The sequence below is a fragment of the Lipotes vexillifer genome, unplaced genomic scaffold, assembly GCF_000442215.2.
Source record: "Lipotes vexillifer unplaced genomic scaffold, Lipotes_vexillifer_v1.1 scaffold515, whole genome shotgun sequence".
Classification (NCBI taxonomy): domain Eukaryota; kingdom Metazoa; phylum Chordata; class Mammalia; order Artiodactyla; family Lipotidae; genus Lipotes; species Lipotes vexillifer.
In genome coordinates this window covers 2,348,637-2,367,727 of record NW_006772017.1, presented here as the reverse complement: position 1 = coordinate 2,367,727, position 19,091 = coordinate 2,348,637, and the positions used below count along the sequence as shown (strand labels likewise).

The window sequence follows — 19,091 nt, the reverse complement described above, 5'->3', positions numbered from 1 at the left end:
CTTTCCCTGTGATCTTCTCACAACTTTTAGTAGGCTTCTAATTAATAGTAATTGTCTATAAACTGATTGACAGTACTTTTATACTATAAATATAAGTATAAAATATTATCATTTTAATCCAACTCAGTACCTTTGGGAGAAGAAACAGCATGTAGAAATATTAAAAAAATAAAAGGTACTATAGGAAACTGTTTATTCATTGGGTGTCTTATGTAAAGTTGAGAGTTATCAGTACTTTTTTCATTTTTAAATCAATATTTATAATATAATATTTTAAGCCAATAAAGTAAGTTATGAAATTTCCACCTAGTTCCACAGGTTTTGTATTAGATGGTTTCCCGCGATATCCTGACGAGGTCCAGTTTCTGGGGGAACTTGGGTTTTTCCCAGATGCTGCTGTCTTTATACAAGTTGATTATCAAAATGTTTCTGATCGCCTCCTTCCTACCCAAATTGGAAAGTGGAAAGTGAAACAAAAGAAGAAATTAGAAAGGAAAAAACTCATCAAAGAAATGAAGGCAAAAATCAAGGTATGTATCTGTTAAAAAAAAGCATGAGAGTAAATGTTCAGCATTTATCCAGTTTATAAAGTGGTCTTTACAAAAATGTAGTTTTCTGATTTTAATACCACATTCAGTATGAAAACATTTTCATCAAATATTAAGACAATTTATAATTAAAGAGTTAAGAAAGTACCAAACAAAAGTCACAGAGCTGAAGAATACAATAACCGAACTGAAAAATTCAGTACCATAGCAGGCTGTAGACACATAAATCAGTTTAACAGAATAGAAAGCACAGAAATAATCCCATGCATATATTGTCAGTTAATTTATGACAAACTAGCCAAGGATGTACAATGGGGAAAAGATAGTTTCTTCAATAAATGGTGTTGGGAAAACTGTATAGCCTGCTGCAGAAGAATAAAACTGAACACCTATCTTACACCATACACAAAAATCTACTCAAAATGGATCAGAGACTTGAAACACAAGCCCTGAAACCCTAAAACTCCTATAAGAAAGGGGGATAAGCTCCTTGACCTCAATCTTGGCAATGATTTTTTTTTTTGATTTGACACCAAAAGCAAAAATAAATAAGCGGGACTACATCAAATTAAAAAATTTTCTGCCCAGCAAAAGAAACCATCAACAAGATAAAAAGGCAGTCTAGGGAATGGGGAAAAGTATTTGTAAATCATATATCTGATAAGGGATTAAAATCCAAAATATATAAAGAACTCATACAAACCAGTATCAAAAAAAAATCCAATTTTTTAAAATGGGCAGATGAACTGAATAGATATTCTTCCAAAGAAGGCATACAAGTGACCAACAGGTACATGAAAAGGTGCTCAACATCACTAATCATCAGATAAATGTAAATCAAAACCACAATGAGATATCACCTCTCACACCTGTTAGGGTATCTAAAATCAAAAAGACAAGAGATAAATACTGGTGAGGATGTGGAGAAAAAGGAGCGCTTGTGCACTGTTGGTAGGAATGTCAACTAGTATAGCCACTGTGGAAATCAGTATGGAGGTTCCACAAGTAATTAAAAAATAGAATTACCATATGATCCAGGAATCCCACTTCTGGGTATATATATCCAAAGGAAACAAAGTCATTATCTCAAAGAGATATCTCTCCTCCCATGTTCATAGCAGCATTATTCACAATAGCCAAGGTGTGGAAACAACCTGTGTCTGCCAACAGGTGAATGGATAAAGAAGATGTGGTGTGTACACACACACACACACACACACACACACACACACACACACACACAATGGAATGTTGTTCAGCCATGGGAAAGAAGGAAATCCTGACGTTTGCAACAACATGGATACTGTACTACTGTATAATTGAAATTTGGCAAGAGAGTAGAACTTAAATGTTGTCACACACACAAGATAAATATGTGAGGTGATGGATTTGTTAATTAACTAAATGGGAGAAGTCCTTTCACAATGTATACGTATCAAATCTTCACGACATACACTTTAAATATCTTACAATTTTATAAAGCTGGAAAAATAATAAATAAATAAATAAATAGTATATTCATATAATGGAGTATTCAGTACTTTTAATGAATGAACTATTGATACCCCCTACAATATGGATGACTACCAAAATCATTATACTGAGTAAATGAAGCCAGGCAAAGAAAATAGTATATACTCTATGATTCATTCCATATGTATGACATGTCTTGAAAGGACACATTTATAGATCTGGGTTGAGTAGAAAGAATAGGGCTTTCAAATCTGGAACTAGGAAGACCAAGATGGGACATGAGAACAGTGTTAAATTATGTGATGGTCTTTTATACTGAGGAGAGTATGTCATTGTTCCATGTGGCCACAGGGGAAAGAAGCACCATTGGTAGGAGGAAGGTACAGGGAGATGTATTTCATTATTAGTAAGACTTTCCAAAAAGAACAAAGACTGAAGGCAGTGAGCTACTTGTCAATAGATAAGCGTAGACTGAGTGGACATTTGGCAGGGAGAGTATGGAAGAAAGCTCTCTTTAGTGTCAGAGAGCTAATCAGTTAATTCCAATTTTGAGCTACTGTGACTTAAATTACTGAATACATTATCACAACTCGATATTTATTAAATTATAAACAAAGTGTTAAAACCATGAAGTTCCTCTGTCACTGCTCAGACACAGTTGTCAACTTCTTTTCATCTTTCCATCTTGCCAGAGGAAATCCCTCTAAGGGCATTGCAATCCATCCCTTTGCCCCACCACACTAAGATTACATGTCCCAGGCCATCCCTGTCCCACACAAAATCAAAGCCAATCTCTCAGCCATCCAAGAACTGTGGAAGTCAGGAGAGAGGTGTGGCAAGACACCAAGCTTCACACCATTCTACATGACATCCTTCCCTTTTCTGCTGCTGATCTCTGAAGAAAGTGGGCCAAAGTGTCTGCCAGGCAAGAGGCTCTATAAACATGAGAATGGAAAAGAAAGAAGAGGGCACACCAAAGCACAGTTGCATGTTACCTCCTTGTGGGATCTGGCACCTTTAGACCAGTGTTCTCAGAGAACTCTCTGTGCTGATGGAAATGTTCTGTATCTTCACTGTCCAATACAGCAGCTGCTAGCCACACATGTGGCTATTAAGCAGTTGAAATGTATTTAGTTGGTGAGGCTGAGAAATCAAATGTTTAATTTTATTTAATTTTAATAGAGCTGCAAGTGACTTGTAGCTGCCATATTGGACAGAGCAGCTCTAAATCAAGCCCCAGCCTAGACATCACATGCCCTGAGGATTTTAGGGATATGGAACAGGAAAGAGCAGATTTGCTCCTTTCTTCTCATACCCACAACTCTGCCCTGGTTCAGATTCTTTTCACCTCACACCCAGCACTCCTACGATGACCTCCTAATTGTCCTACCAGACTTCATATCTGGGCCCTCCAGGCCATCCTTCAGGCCACCTGATCTTCCTAAAACTCTGTTTTGATCAAGTCACTCTGTTTAGATCTGAACTCCTCAGTCTGGCATTTAAAGCCCTCCCAATCCTGTTCCAAACCCTCTTTCTAACTTTATTTCTCAGTTGGAACAAATACAAACCCTCCTTACAGCTCCATCATACAATGTGCTTTTTCATACCCTTATCTGGGAGTTTCTTACACCATCCTCACACTAGCTGTGTTATACTATGTGAATTAAACCTTCTGGCTTTATTAACTCATCTATAAAGTGGGATAATGCTGTCCACCTTGCAGTATATTTTGAGCAGAAAATATACATGTGCAGTGCTCAGAACAGTGATGGCATCTGGCAGATATGCAATAATTAGTTAAACTTCACTGACCACTACTTATTTGAGTGAAAGGATCAGAGGAAAAACAGACTCATAATATGTGTGTGCTTTATTTTACATACTTTGCATTTCTTTTTGGTATATACGGTGGTTTCCTTATATGTTATGAAAACAACAAAGGAGACTATTTTCATAACTCTACAGTTAAAGTACCTATGGTAAAACTCTGGTTTTAAAAAAGGAAATAATAAGAGTTTTTATAACTCTTACCCTCTGAAAAGCTACAGAATCTCTCTGGGGCTCATGAACTATATTAATTTGATTCAATTCAGTTTTAGAATTCTATCTACAAATATTTCTTGAATGTCAACAAAACATAAATTATCTGAAATGTATACTCAGTAATTGTCAGATAAAAGGAGCACAGTCCTGATGGCCTAGACGGGAGCCCCCAGGGCATGTCTTTAAGGCACTTCTCTGATCTCCCAGTATTTAAGGGGACTCCAGTTTCAAGAGTCCTGAGCCAATGAGCCCCCAAACCCAAGGGGTGCTGGTTAGTTTTCATGCAAACCTTAAGGTCATATCAAAGGACCCATTCATTGCATTAGATTTAGAGACCCCTGGAAAGACTGGAGGACTACCTATACACCATATGTGTGAATGCATCCAAAGTACATGTGCTTTTCTCACATGGATTCTTTAGGCAATTACATCTTAATAATATGATGAAAGATTATCAAACATTTTCAACAAATAGCCACTAAGTATTTCCCTGTTTCTCCATGTACAAAATCCACCTCTCCACCAAAGGAAACAAATAAGTAAACCATTTTGAAAAGGAATTCTAAAGTCTATAGAAAAAGTGACTGATCCCAAGTACCATTTATCCCTCTGGAGGGAAGTAGCTGATCAAGAGGTCCAGAGGTCCAAAGATGTAAGTGACATAATTACCACTATCACATGCTTTTCTGGAAAGTATTCTTCTACCCAAATATTATTGCCCTTTAGGAAAAAAAAATTAATATACAGAAAGTAATTTTAGGGCTTCCCTGGTGGCGCAGTGGTTGGGAATCTGCCTGCCAATACAGGGGACACAGGTTTGAGCCCTGGTCCAGGAAGATCCCACATGTGACAGAGCAACTAAGCCCGTGTGTCACAACTACTGAGCCCGTGAGCCACAACTACTGAGCCAGTGCACCTAGAGACAATGGTCCGCAACAAGAGAAGCCACCGCAGTGTGAAGCCCGTGCACTGCAACAAAGAGTAGCTCGCCACAACTAGAGAAAGCCTGCATGCAGCAACGAAGACCCAATGCAGCCAAAAATAAATAAATAAATATTTTTTTAAAAAGTAATTTTATTATTATCCATTAATATTTTTTAATGTCTCTTTCTTTAACAGGATGACCTGATTTCTAAAAGAAGGGCTGAACTTATAATAGAGAGAGAGAAAAAAAGGAAAGGAGGGGAGGTAAGTAAATAAAATTGCTTTTTGCAAAAAAAAAGGACACACATATTTAAAACATATTTTACACATATATAAAATCTCAGCAATGTAAAATGAAAAGATGCATAGAAGTCTTTTTTTAATTTTTATTTTACGTTGGAGTATAGTTGATTTACAATGTTATATTAGTTTCAGGTGTATAGCAAAGTGATTGCTATACATATACATATATCTATTCTTTTTCAGATTCTTTTCCCATATAGGTTATTACAGAGTATTGAGTAGAGTTCCGTGTGCTATACAGAAGGTCCTTGTTGATTATCTATTTTATATATAGCAGTGTATATCTGTTAATCCCAACCTCCTAATTTATCCTTCCCCTGCACGTTTCTCCTTTGGTAACCATAAGTTTGTTTTCTAAATCTGTGAGTCTGTGTCTGTTTTGTAAAGAAACTCATTTGTATTTTTTTTTAGATTCCACATATAAGTGATATCATATGATATTTGTCTTTCTCTGCCTGATTTACTTCACTTAGTATGATAATCTCTAGGTCCATCCACGTCTCTACAAATGACCCAATTTCATTCCTTTTTTGTTTTGTTTTTTGTTGTTTTTGTTTTTCTGCTACTCTCTTTTTTTTCTTTTTTTTTTAAACGTCTTTATTGGAGTACAATTGCTTTACATTGTTGTGTTAGTTGCTGCTGTATAACAAAGTGAATCAGCTATACGTATACATATATCCCCATATCCCCTCCCTCTTGCATCTCCCTCCCACCCTCCCTATCCCACCCCTCTAGGTGGTCACAAAGCACTGAGCTGATCTCCCTGTGCTATGCGGCTGCTTCCCACTAGCTATATATTTTACATTTGGTAGTGTATATATGTCAGCGCCACTCTCTCACTTCGTCTCAGCTTACCCTTTCCCCTCCCCGTGTCCTCAGGTCAATTCTCTATGTCTGCGTCTTTATTCCTGTCCTGCCCCTAGGTTCTTCAGAACCTTTTTTTTTAGATTCCGTATATATGTGTTAGCATACGGTATTTGTTTTTCTCTTTCTGACTTACTTCACTCTATATGAGAGACTCTAGGTCCATCCACCTCACTACAAATAACTCAATTTCATTCCTTTTTATGGCTGAGTAGTATTCTATTTAATATATATGTATCACATCTTCTTTATCCATTCATCTGTCGATGGACATTTAGGTTGCTTTCATGTCTTGGCTATTGTAAATAGTGCTGCAGTGAACATTGGGGTGCATGTATCTTTTCAAATTATGGTTTTCTCCAGAAATATGCCCTGGAGTGGGATTGCTGGGTCATAAGGTAGCTCTGTTTTTAGTGTTTTTAAGGAAACGCCATACTCTCTTCCATAGTGGCTGAATCAGTTTACACTCCCACCAACAGTGTAGGAGGGCTCCCTTTTCTCCACACCCTCTCTAGTATTTATTGTTCAAAGACTTTTGGAAAATGGCCATTCTGACCTGTGTGAAGTGATACCTCATTGTAGTTTTGATTTGCATTTCTCTAATAATTAATGATGTTGAGCATCAAAAAGATGCATAGAAGTCTTGATGGAGATATAGAGTTTATGTACAAGTCCTGAGATTATGTATCATTTTTACTTTCTTTACACTTTTTGGTATTCTATAACTGTTTACAGTGAACTTTTATTACTTTTATAATCAGAAAAACAAAAATTTTTAAAAGAAAGAAAACCAAGATGTTTAAATAATCTAATACAAAATATAATAATACTACATCAAACTATGCTTCTTGTGGATTTTCATTTGTGTTTTTCACACTTCAGCTCATGCTACAGGGAGATAGGCTGGGAGCTTGGGAATGAGGTCTAGACAGAGAGCCTGTGAAGTTGTGCTGGAGCTAAAATATAGTTTACCTCGAGATAAAGAATGGAATGGGGCAGAGCCTGTAGACGATCAGAGTCACGTACTGTGCAGGATGTTCAATACAGCTCCTCTTTTCCGTCTGCTGATTTTTTAAAAAGATAAACCTTGAAGATCATGGACTTCGTTTTGTTTAGAGAGGAGCTAGTCCCCAGTTGACCTAGCTGACCCGAATGCTACAGCCAAGCACATCAGATGAAATATTCTATCTTATAAACAAAATAAGATTTTGTAAGTTAGCTCTTCTGAGACTTAATCTTTTATAAAAATTGGCTATGTATCTCCCACAATTAATTTATACAAACTGACTTTTGGAAGACAATTCCTGAGATTTTTTATGAGAGTTCCTGAGATTTTTAATGAGATTTTCTGAGATTAAAACTGTGTATTTCTTTAAACTTTTTTGATGGGAATTTTATATGTACTGCTACTGCCTCAGACAAGGAAAGACTAAACACAGTGCAGCATCTCAAGGATCACTTAGTACAATTGTTATAATCAGTTAATGTGGCGACCTGAGTTGAATCCATCCTGACTCCACATGGACCTTGGAGCTTGCTTTCATGCACAGAACCAGGGGTCTTCTCATCATTTGCCTCTCTGTACAGAAATATGCAGTTTCTTGACTCACCTTTTTCCCAAGCAGTTAGGGAACCATATGCAGATAAAGCCCTTCCCAGGTTTGTCTTCTCAGCCTTAACATTATTGCCTTTGCTGTCTGACTTTTTAGCAACAAATAAAACACTTCTAACATTAGAAATCACTTCAAAGTCTCAAGGTGACTACTTCCATTAATTTTATAGGAAAATGTCGCCATCATGTGGAATTTTAGTCTCCAAATGTGACTGAAGAATATTCTATAAACCAGTGGCTTCATACAGATTTACAATGCATATCTCCCAATTCCTTGGAGGCCTTGCCTCTACTCTTACCTCTAACTCCAGAATCTTTGCCCTCGTCCTGTACACTAGCTCTTTCTCTGGTGCCTGGGTCCCTTTTACCAAGTGTAGCATAGCCACATGCAGGAGAATGCCAGGAGTAGCGGTGAAGGATTTTATCACTTTTCTAGATATGAGGAGATGCAAGAATTGGGCTCATAAAATCATCTCCTGAAAATATCTAACTATCTGAAGACCTGTTCTGCCAGTTTTTTCTAGAGCACAGAGTGCCTCATTTCTGATTCATCCTGAACTTCTTTCCAGGGCTGTTGAAGGTCAGCAGCTGCAGCAGCTCATAATTTAATTCTTACAGAGGTAGAGGGCAAGTGCCAATTTGTAGGTGACAAAAGACAGAGCTTTCTATCAGAGTTTTAGTCCCTCTCTGCCACCACCACTCTAATGGAGGCTGCCCTCCATGCAAATGCACAAAATAAGAGAACTGACCCTAAGCCAATCACTCCCTCCAAATTTTGACTACTCTACAAAATCTGCCTGTGTTCACTCTCCAGAAGCCCTCTGGAGCAAGAGAGAGGAGAAAAAAATGTGTGTGTATTTGTGTGTGTGTTGTCCATGGCTTATGGTTATTATCTGCTAGAGGCTAAATGAACTTATTCCTTCATACTGGAGGCAGATCTCTGAGACCATGAATTTTAGAACATGTATCTCCTAACATAAGGACTGAAAGATACTAGATATAAGGAAAAAAGCAGCACTGTTCCAGAGGACCGAAATGCCATTTACAGAAAACTAAAACCTTTTTCCCTAAAAAGAATTAACCTGTGGGTCTCTCAGATGGTCTTCTATGAAGATTTTTAGGCTATTAACCTTTTAAAAAATTTAAAGGAACTAGCCACAGCAACATGATCAGAAAAAGAAACAGCATACATATTGAAAAGTAAGAACAAAATTTAATATTTGCACATATTTGATTATCTAGAAAGTCCAAGAGGGTAAATTGCAGAAAAATTATTTAAGGTTGATCCCACCAGCTCCTCATGTAACAGTGACATTTGTCCCCATGAAGGAAAAAGTAAATAATTTCTAAAGTAATTAAATAATCTGTCTAGAAAATGCTAGGTGCCACAGAATGTTGCTTGGTGCTCTTCATCATCTGGGACAAGATCCAGCCTGCCTGCCTCTTCTCGTCCTCACATCTTAAATGGAAGCATGATACAACCTGTCCTGCTCATATACCCAGAGCTTACAGTTGCTCTGAATTAATCAGTTTAGTCCTTCATTCATAAAAATGAATAAACAACCAAGGATTGCCATATATTTTAAATTATCAATACAAAGAAGAACCAAGATGAAGAAACAGAATAACTGACTCTAAAACAAATAGACCACACAGAAAATATATTAAACATTTTAAAAATTCCAATTTGCCTTGAATAATTCAAGAACTTGTATCCTTAAAACAAAAACAGGATGATATGAAAAACCAGAGAGCAAAAAAAAAGTTCATGGAAACTACAATATAGCATTTAAATTAATTGAAAGTTTCTTGTTAAACTTATATAGTGTAATTTTTTAAATTAACAAACAAGTTGGAAGAGCTATTAAATAGAGCTGGAGAGGTGAGCAAAAGTTCATCTGAAACTAAGATGTCTGCAGCTCGTAGTGTGGACTCATCCCACCATACCTCCAGTGATCGTTAGCAAATCAAATCTCAAACTAAAAATTTGTCAAAATATAAGAAAAAGGAAAAAGTAGTAAGAGAACCAAATGGCTTCAAAATTCAAATAAAAAAGAATAAGAATTGAGAAACATAGTTCCAACGCCAGACTCCTTCCGGGGAAAGAGGAGCCTGGGCACAGAACAGGGAAGGGCCCTTTGTCCTCTCATCTTCCTCCCGGCACCTGCAAGTCCAAATTCCAGCTCCAGGCGCCTTTAAAGGCACCAGGGTCTAATCAGTTAGAAAGATCAGGAAATAGCGAGCTAATCAGAAGTGTGCAGGCAAGAGGTAATGAGAGGGCAAACAGTAGAGCAGGACTAAAAAGGAGGAGAGAGTCTTAAGTATTATTTAGTATTCCTGTTCTTAGAAACTGGATGTGCAATAATGGAGAGCGAGGCGTCAAGATAACTCCCAGGTTTCCGACGGGAAGGCAGTGCTCCATCTGGGACAAGGGATACTTCTGGGCGAAGTGCATAGAGGCAGTGCAGGAGGATCAGTAGGACAAGGTTCAGTGTTACGCAAACTGGACTGTAGCACTTCGAGCCTATACAACACCACTTAGTATCAGTATCCTGTCGTGGTCTTCAGTAATCATTTATGTGTTAATTCTGGTTTCCTCAGATAAGCTGCAGCCTCCTCAGGGGCATGTACTATTCTATTAGAACAGTGCTTTATACAAAATGACAATAATAACTGTAACAGCTTAATAATAGGAATAACAGCTATCGTTTGCATGCTTACCATGTACCAGACAGTTTTCTGAGGGCTTTGCATGTATTAACTTATTTTAGCACTGGCAACAACCATGTGAGGGAGGTACTTTCCTTATTCCTGTTTTACAGATGAGGAAACTGGTTTTGTGCAAGCGAACACAGCTAGGGAGCGTTTTATATACTCTTTGAGTTGCATTAAATATTGTTACTGAAGACCATGAGAAACATGTAATGTTCTGACAACTATAGCATTAAATATTAGCAGTTAATATCTTGTCTAGGTATTTATTTATGGGATCACTGTGGTGTTAGAGTCTTGAAGGCATTAAATTTCTTGGGTGCCAGATATTTGAAATTTTACTATAGCAGTTGATGAACGTCGCATGCCATACTAACCAATACCCACTTATTGCAAAATATCCCAGATGATTAGTTAGCAGTGTCATTTGTTCCATATTTTATATGTATAGTAAAAGGGAATATTTTCTTCCTTAGACTGTTAGGCAAGATGAAGACATGAGCGAGGAAGAACCTGAAGATGAGGAAGATGATATTGACAACATCCTTTTTGATGAATTTCCAAAAGATGAGGAAGTGATGAGTGAGGAAGATGCAGAGCAGGAAATTGATGCGCTCGAACGCCTGAGAGGTGAACTGGGAGAAAAATTTGAAGCAGATACAAATAACTTACAAATAATACAGGTTATTACTTTTTCACTTTTCATAATTCAAAAAATAACGTTTGAGAATGAAACAAAAGCGATTTGGTTTATGCCTTGGTTTCTTTTTAACATTTCAAAAGAAATGTATATTTTTAGGGGTTAGGTCCCTTTCGTCAGCACCATTTACAATTATAAAAACTAGTTAATAAATCAAGGGCAACATGGAAGCCACATAGGGTCAAAGTTTTAGCTGCCAACCTGCAGTTACTTGGAAGCTGAAAAATATTTGTTCTCTAGGCTGAAGTAATCAGTTACTAGCAATGTCCATGTGCTGTAACTAAATACCGCCAGCCTCCTTCCCACTAAAAGTATTTGGTTTTATGATTTTTTTTCATTAGGAAGAATTTGAGAAGTTTTTGATACCAGTAATTCTCATTAATGGAGCTCGGAAAACCCACATTGTACAATACATATTGAATATGAAACTGAAACCACTGGTGGAGAATCGTGCAAGCATTTTCGAGAAATGTTATCCAATATCATCCCGCCTTGCCCAGAAAATGCTCGGCTTTACCTACAAGTATATAAGCTCATTTGGCTACTGGGACCCTGTAAAGGTAATGTCAGCAAATGCATCTGAAAACCATGTTCTTTCTCTTATTTCTTTTTTTTTTTTAAGTATGTCTAAGAAGACAGTGGATAAGTTCATAAAATTGTAAGCATCGTATAGTATTCTTAACTAGCTATAAAAATATGTGTGGTTGTTTCGCCTTTCTGAAGTAGGAAAGTAGTTGAAGGGTTTAAATTTCTTTCGTCTATTTTTGTAGAGATCATCCAGTTCCAACTTGGTTTTAATTCTGTAGCAGAAGATGGTAGTAGAAATATTTTCAAACTAGACATCTAGCGAGCTGAGCTCTGACACAATTTGCTATCTAATTTTAGGCAAGTCCTTTAAACTCTTTGATTCTGCTTCCTCACCTTTAAGATGGGAGAATACTGCCATCAGGCCACTGTGATCAAATGCAAGAATATAAAGTTCTCTGGAAAGTGTGAGATACCATACAAAATGTGCCTTTAATGTTCATCACAAACTTATTTCTCAGCACTGTATTTTTATGCAGTGTGGACAAACATTTAATGTAATTGGAATTCAGTAACTTCAAATGTGGGATGGTTTTCAACAAATCTTAATCAAGAACACGCCAGCCACTGTGTCAGTCCCTGAGAATAGAGCAGTGAATGAAACAGACAAGGTTCCTTTGTCATGGGCCTTATATTCTAGTTGGGTTGGAGAGGGAGGATAGGCAATAAATAAGTAAACAAATAGGTTCTTGTCAGGTGGTATTAAGTGCTATAAAGACAATAAAAGAATGTCACGTAAAGGTGACCTGCCCTCTCGACCAGTGTACCTTCTTATTTCCATCAGTGAAGCAGCACAGTGGAGAAGACCATGGCCTCTCAAGCCAGACTGCCTGAGTTCAAACCCATCACTTCCTAATTGAGTGACCTTGGACAAATTACTTCACCTCTCTGAGCCATTCCCATTTGCACAATGGGAATAAGAATAGTCCCTACCTCATGATATTGTTACAATTACTAAATCAGTTAATTATTGTAAAGTGCTTGCAACAGTGCTTGTTTTATTGTGAATGCTCAATTAATATAAGTTGTTGTTATTAATGTGTATTGGTCAGTGATAAAAAGTATTTTGGAGGAAGGGATCCAAAATGGAGCCATGTGCATATTACTTGAAACCTCCTTCCTGGCTGATGTTGATACAGTCAGTTTCAATTCTACTTAATTGTGATATCTTCTTGACCTTCACTGTAAGGATGTCAAGAGAAACCTTTTCAAATATCATGCTGAAATATAGAAACATTATGACCGTTCCCTCCATAGAGAATCAGATAAAGTTAAGCATGTATTAGGATCACCTAGAAAGCTTTTGAAAAATAGTTACACCCTAACTTTCTCTTTGAGATGGACAAGAGAGGGGAAGAAGCAATCAAAGTCAGAACCCTGTTTAAGGATCCATGTCCAAACATAATTAGGATTATATAAAGATGCCTTGTGGAGAAATGAGTGCATGGTCATAGGAAGGGTTTAAGCATATAAATCATTTTTTCAGGGCTGTTGGGAACCTTTCTGGGTTCCTGACTACTTGATGTTTCTGATTTGATGACACCTTGGGTATTCTGACCTATGGAGAAGAAAGATACATGCTAGATAGCAATATCTACATGGGCAATAGCAGAAACTATTGTAAGAATTCACACTTAATTTGCGAATCTGAAATGGGATCATTAAACTTTCAGCTTTTCTTTTATTACCAAGTATAAGAAATAGAGCAGACATTCCCACCCCATCCCTGAGTTTCTTCTTATCCCTAACATTTACTCCCAGCCATGAATATCACTTCAGCCCAAGAATGATGATGCTGACAACACCATTGACCTGTGACAACTATCCTGGTGTAGTTCTGGGGGAGGGGCAATATTACCATACTGTTTCCCACCTACTCTGTCAAGTCCAGGGATGACTGATGCTTGGCCATCTGATGATATAAAAAGATATCCATTTAATTACCCAGTCGTCATCATGACCAATGCAAAGATGTGGGACCAGTCCTCCCTCTCCATTCCATACCGACACCTTAGGCTGCCTTTTAGGTGTATTTTTCCCTTTTGTGGCTGCTGTTGATGTTTGCGTGAGTGGGATTTCATCTGTATAAAAATGTAGAAGAGAAGCTAGTGGGATTTGTCCTACCAGTACACTCCCATATATAACCCAGGACCCCACCTGTATTAGTCTACTCATGCTGCCATAATGGAATACCACAGACTGGGTAGCTTAAACAGCAGAAATGTATTTTCTCACTGTTCTGGAGGCTGGAAGTCCAAGATCAAGGTACCAGCAGGGATGGTTTTTCTAGTGAGGCCTCTCTTCCTGGCTTGTAGATGGCCACTTCTCACTGTGTCCTCAGTGCTTTTCCTCTGTGCTTATGCACTCCTGGTGTCTCTTTTCTCTTCTTATAAGGACACCAGTCCTCAGATTAGAGCCCCATTCTTATAACCTCATTTAACCTTAGTTACCTCCTCAAAGGCCCTGTCTCCAAATACAGTAACTTTGAGGGTTAGGGCTTCAAACCGTGATTTTGGGAGGACACATTTCTGTACATTACGCCACCTTAGGAATGGACCTGTCTGTGAAGATAAATTGGCCCGTGAATATATCCAAACACCTTTACACTCCTTGGCAGAAACATTCAGTATATGCTAAACACATTATAAAGGAAGTAGAATAACTATAATTGTCAGAAACTGAAACACTTAAGAAAAACTACATTTATTCCATATGAGTATAAAATAATTCATTCTTTTTACAGTTTTTTATTATCAGTACTTGATTATAATTAGTTTTCTTCTATAAGAAAGATTTTACAAATTTGTTTTTTCAAGTGTATTTGGGGGAAATGCTGTTTAAAATAAAGCTAACTTATTAACTCAGTCTTGCATATATTGCAGCTAAGTGAAGGAGAGACAATCAAGCCAGTTGAAAATTCAGAGAATCTACTTCATCCTGTAATCCATCGTCAGTATATTTATTTTTTATCTAGTAAGGAAACTAAAGAAAAATTTATGAAGAACCCAATCAAATATATCCGCCAACCCAAACCTAAGCCTACTATGCCCATTAGGATTGCACTTCTGGGGCCTCCAAAATCTGGGAAAACTACAGGTAAGGGTGTGTTTGCCTTTACTATCCTTAAGCATAAAAGAATCTCCTGAAGACTAGGGCCACTTTTCCAGGAAGCTAACTATCAAAACTGACTCAAAAAGAGACAGAACACCTAAATAGGCCAATAACCATTGAGGAGAAGGCATTCAAAAATATAGCCCCACTCCAAAACAGCCCAGAATCAAATGGTTTTGGAGGAAAATTATGTCAAACTTTCAAAGAATTAAAAATTCAAGAGATACTTACTGTGTTTTTATAAGCTTTTCCAGAGCAAGGGAAAAGAAAGTAAACTGACCAATTTATTTTCAGTTTTTTTTAAAGTAAAGAATATAGTCCATACAATTAAAAAGGTATAAAAAATATAAATTCATTTTTAAATTAGCATGACCCTGATATCAAAACCTAACAAAGATAATACAAAAAAAATTACAAATGAATATTAGTTATAAATATAGTCAAATAACAGTTATATTAAGATTTTATTAGCATAAAAATTATATTTAAAATTTTATAAATATAATCTACTGTATTAATAAGTTAAAGAGTGAAAATCCATTATCTTAATCATTACTGGAAAAGGCATTTGGTAAACTATAATGTTTGAATTTTTTATATCTTGAGACTTTTTTTTTTAAGGCAAATAGTCCAACAATAGGTGAGTGTGGTATTTCAAGATGCCATGTGACATGATAACCACATGAACAGTGGTTGGTCGCAATGATAATAAAATGGGAAAGGGCAGATACCAGAGATATTTAAAAAGGAAATGACAGGACTTAATGACTGACAGCATAGCGAATGAAGGGGAGAGATGAGGTCAAAGATTAATTTTCACCAGAAACAGTAAAAGAGAGTTTTGTGTTTCAGCTCTTCAGATGAAAAGTGTGTTTTCCCCATTTAAACGTCTTAACATGATAGTCTTTAATAGTAAGTAAAAGTAAATAGTAAAAGTAAAATGTAGATTAGACAATCTGATTCCTCGATTTTTGTTGAAATAGAGGTTAATCTTTAAACAAAATGTCAAATTGTAAATGCTTAATTGTTTTCATAGCTTAAGAATAATAGGTGTGACTCTCGCGTTTGTGGCAAAGCTGAGATGAAGCCTTCTGCAGCCCTCACAGGGGAGTTGCTCCCGGGTGGCCCTAATTGTAGCCAGTTAACCTGTATTCCCCATGGGACCAGATGAGTCTCAGTGCCCTCTACACACTGCTGTCTCCAGACTGTGATGAAGCAGGGTCTGTAGACCCTATCAGAGCACACCCACATTTAACAGTAACTGGAAGCTATTATCTGTGGTCTCACTTAGCAGAAGCAGAGGCCAAGCCTGAGTCCTCTTTCAACAAATGGCAACATCTATGTGCCCTTGGACAAATTATTCCATTGCGGTGGGCTGCAGTTCTCTCGTCTATAAAATTGGAACTTCAATACCCACTCTACACACTTGACGGAATAGTTGCAAATATCAAAAAAAGTCACAGAAGAAATATTACCTCATAAGCTGTAAATGACTATTAAAATGTCAGATATGCCATTATAATTTTTTAAAATTACTTCCTAAGGATTAACTGCCACCTAACTGTATAGGGTAAGCTATCCTGATTGCATCCTGGAGTCCATAAATGGACAGATAGGGAAATGGTTTAATCCGGTGACACAAGGAGCACTGAACTGTTATTTGGGACATAATATCAAATATTAATAGTACGCATAGGATGCCTTATAAAGCTCTCAAAAATTTTGCTACCTCGTGCAGAAGGAAAAAAGCTACTTCAGTGGTTTGGTTATAGAAAACCTCACGGAGTTGGCTCAGTAACCAGACCCATCAGCCACATACCTGAAGTGCTAATAACGATCAACCTTTGAACAGTATTAATTCAATAAGATGTAGCAATTTTAATTTTTGAAATTTCTTTGAGGAATGTGAAGATTAGCTTGCTGTTGATGTCAATTAACCAGAATCTGAAACTAAGATTAACTGATGAATTTATGAAACGGAGTAAGTTTAAAGTTTTAATGTTTTTCAGTTGCCAAAAAAATTTCAAGTGACTATGGCTTAAAGCGTTTGTCAATAGGAGACGCTCTGCGTTATGTATTAAACCACCAACCAGACACAGAGCTGGCACTTATGCTAAATTGGCATCTTCATAAAGGAATGACAGTGCCTGATGAACTGGCCGTTCAAGCCTTAGAATTATCTCTGATGGAAAGTATAAGTAACACTGCAGGGTAAGTGGGGGCCATGGAGGTGGAGAGGGAGTGGGATGGAGTTACATCTCTGAAGAAATTACTCACTGGAATGTAAAACACTTAATCGTAAACAGGGTTTAAAGCTCTTGTAAAGTGTGTGTGATGTGCTTTTCAAGCTCTGGGCACCTATATGGTTACATGTTTTAATTTTCTGTCAAGCTAAAACTCGGCTTGAACACCAGAAGAGCCAACAGGCCATTTCCCTCCCTGCAGCAACCCCTGAGCTGTCCAGGAGCCTCCAGGTTAACACAATCCATAAGGGAGGCCTGTGTGACTTCCACAGCCCAGCAGAACTCCTCACTGCCCCATGGAGTGATGAAGGCGTGGCCCTCCGCTGTCCCCCCAGGTGGTACTGGTCCCGTGGAGATGGTCTCTCTCTGGCCCAGCTCTCTGCACAGGAAGCAGTGCCCCTCCCTTGATGCTGCATTTGGACAGGAGAGCCCTGTGCTTGAACTGGTCTTCAGTTTACACTCCTCTGCTCCACCATGGCTTCCCTGGCACAGCCAGTGGTCCCAACCAGTAGTAAAAGCCAATAAAACCTAAGGCCCTGCTCTTGAGCCCAGGTCATTGACTTAAAATCTTGCTGATTTACTCAAGGCTGTTTTATATTAGGCACCTCCTTGCTCTTCCCTACCACTGGTCCTTAATCAAGTCCTTGACAGTTCTAATTTCAGTTATCAGGGAGCAGATTCTGGACTGTCAAGTTTTTTCCCCAGAGAAGGCCCTGGGACTTAAGCAAATTGTGTTACCTCCTTCCTGGCATTCAGCTTTGCATATGAGGGATCTTAGTGAGGACAACGTCGATTAAATCACAAAGGTTTTATTTCACCTTAATACCAGGACAGTGACTGCCCAGTCACACTGAATTTCCCTAATCCTGAGGGCCTCTCAAATGATCCTTCACAGGACAAAGGAGTTGAGCTACTTTCCATTAAAAACCAACAATGACGGGCTTCCCTGGTGGTGCAGTGGCAAAAAAACAAACAACCCAATCCAAAAATGGGCAGAAGACCTAAATAGACATTTCTCCAGAGAAGATATACAGACTGCCAACAAACACATGAAAGAATGCTCAACATCACTAATCATTTGAGAAATGCAAATCAAAACTACAATGAGATATCATCTCACACCAGTCAGAATGTCCATCATCAAAAAATCTAGAAACAATAAATGCTGGAGAGGGTGTGGAGAAAAGGGAACGCTCTTGCACTGTTGGTGGGAATGTAAATTGATACAGCCACTGTGGAGAACAGTATGGAGGTTCCTTAAAAAACTACAAATAGAACTACCCTATGACCCAGCAATCCCACTACTGGGCATATACCCTGAGAAAACCATAATTCAAAAAGAGTCATGTACCAAAATGTTCATTGCAGCTCTATTTACAATAGCCAGGAGATGGAAACAACCTAAGTGTCCATCATGGGATGAATGGATAAAGAAGATGTGGCACATATATACAATGGAATATTACTCAGCCATAAAAAGAAACGAAATTGAGCTATTTGTAATGAGGTGGATGGACCTAGAGTCTGTCATACAGAGTGAAGTAAGTCAGAAAGAGAGAGACAAATACCATATGCTAACACATATATATGGAATTTAAGAAAAAAAAAATGTCATGAAGAACGTGGGGGTAAAACAGGAATAAAGACAGAGACCTACTGGAGAACAGACTTGAGGATATGGGGAGGGGGAAGGGTGAGGTGTGTTAGGGCGAGAGAGAGACATGGACATATATATACTAACAAACGTAAGGTAGATAGCCAGTGGGAAGCAGCCGCATGGCACAGGGAAACCGGCTCGGTTCTTTGTGGCTGTCTGGAGGGGTGGGATAGGGAGGGTGGGAGGGAGGGAGACAAAGAGGGAAGAGATATGGGAACATATATATATGTATAACTGACTCACTCTGTTATAAAGCAGAAACTAACACACCATTGTAAAGCAATTATACCCCAATAAAGATGTTAAAAAAAAAAAA

The 19,091-nt window shown here is 37.8% G+C and overlaps 1 protein-coding gene across 1 annotated transcript in view; it reads left to right on the top strand.

Annotated features, from left to right (window-relative positions):
* AK9 (adenylate kinase 9) overlaps positions 1–19,091 on the top strand; it is a 118,712-nt gene that overhangs the window by 87,795 nt on the left and 11,826 nt on the right. Inside the window, exons 24-29 of the mRNA XM_007447277.1 lie at positions 311–530; positions 5,184–5,252; positions 10,956–11,162; positions 11,521–11,739; positions 14,647–14,860; positions 16,885–17,086. Coding sequence (XP_007447339.1) covers positions 311–530; positions 5,184–5,252; positions 10,956–11,162; positions 11,521–11,739; positions 14,647–14,860; positions 16,885–17,086 — 1,131 coding nt within the window. The remainder of the gene's footprint in view (positions 1–310; positions 531–5,183; positions 5,253–10,955; positions 11,163–11,520; positions 11,740–14,646; positions 14,861–16,884; positions 17,087–19,091) is intronic.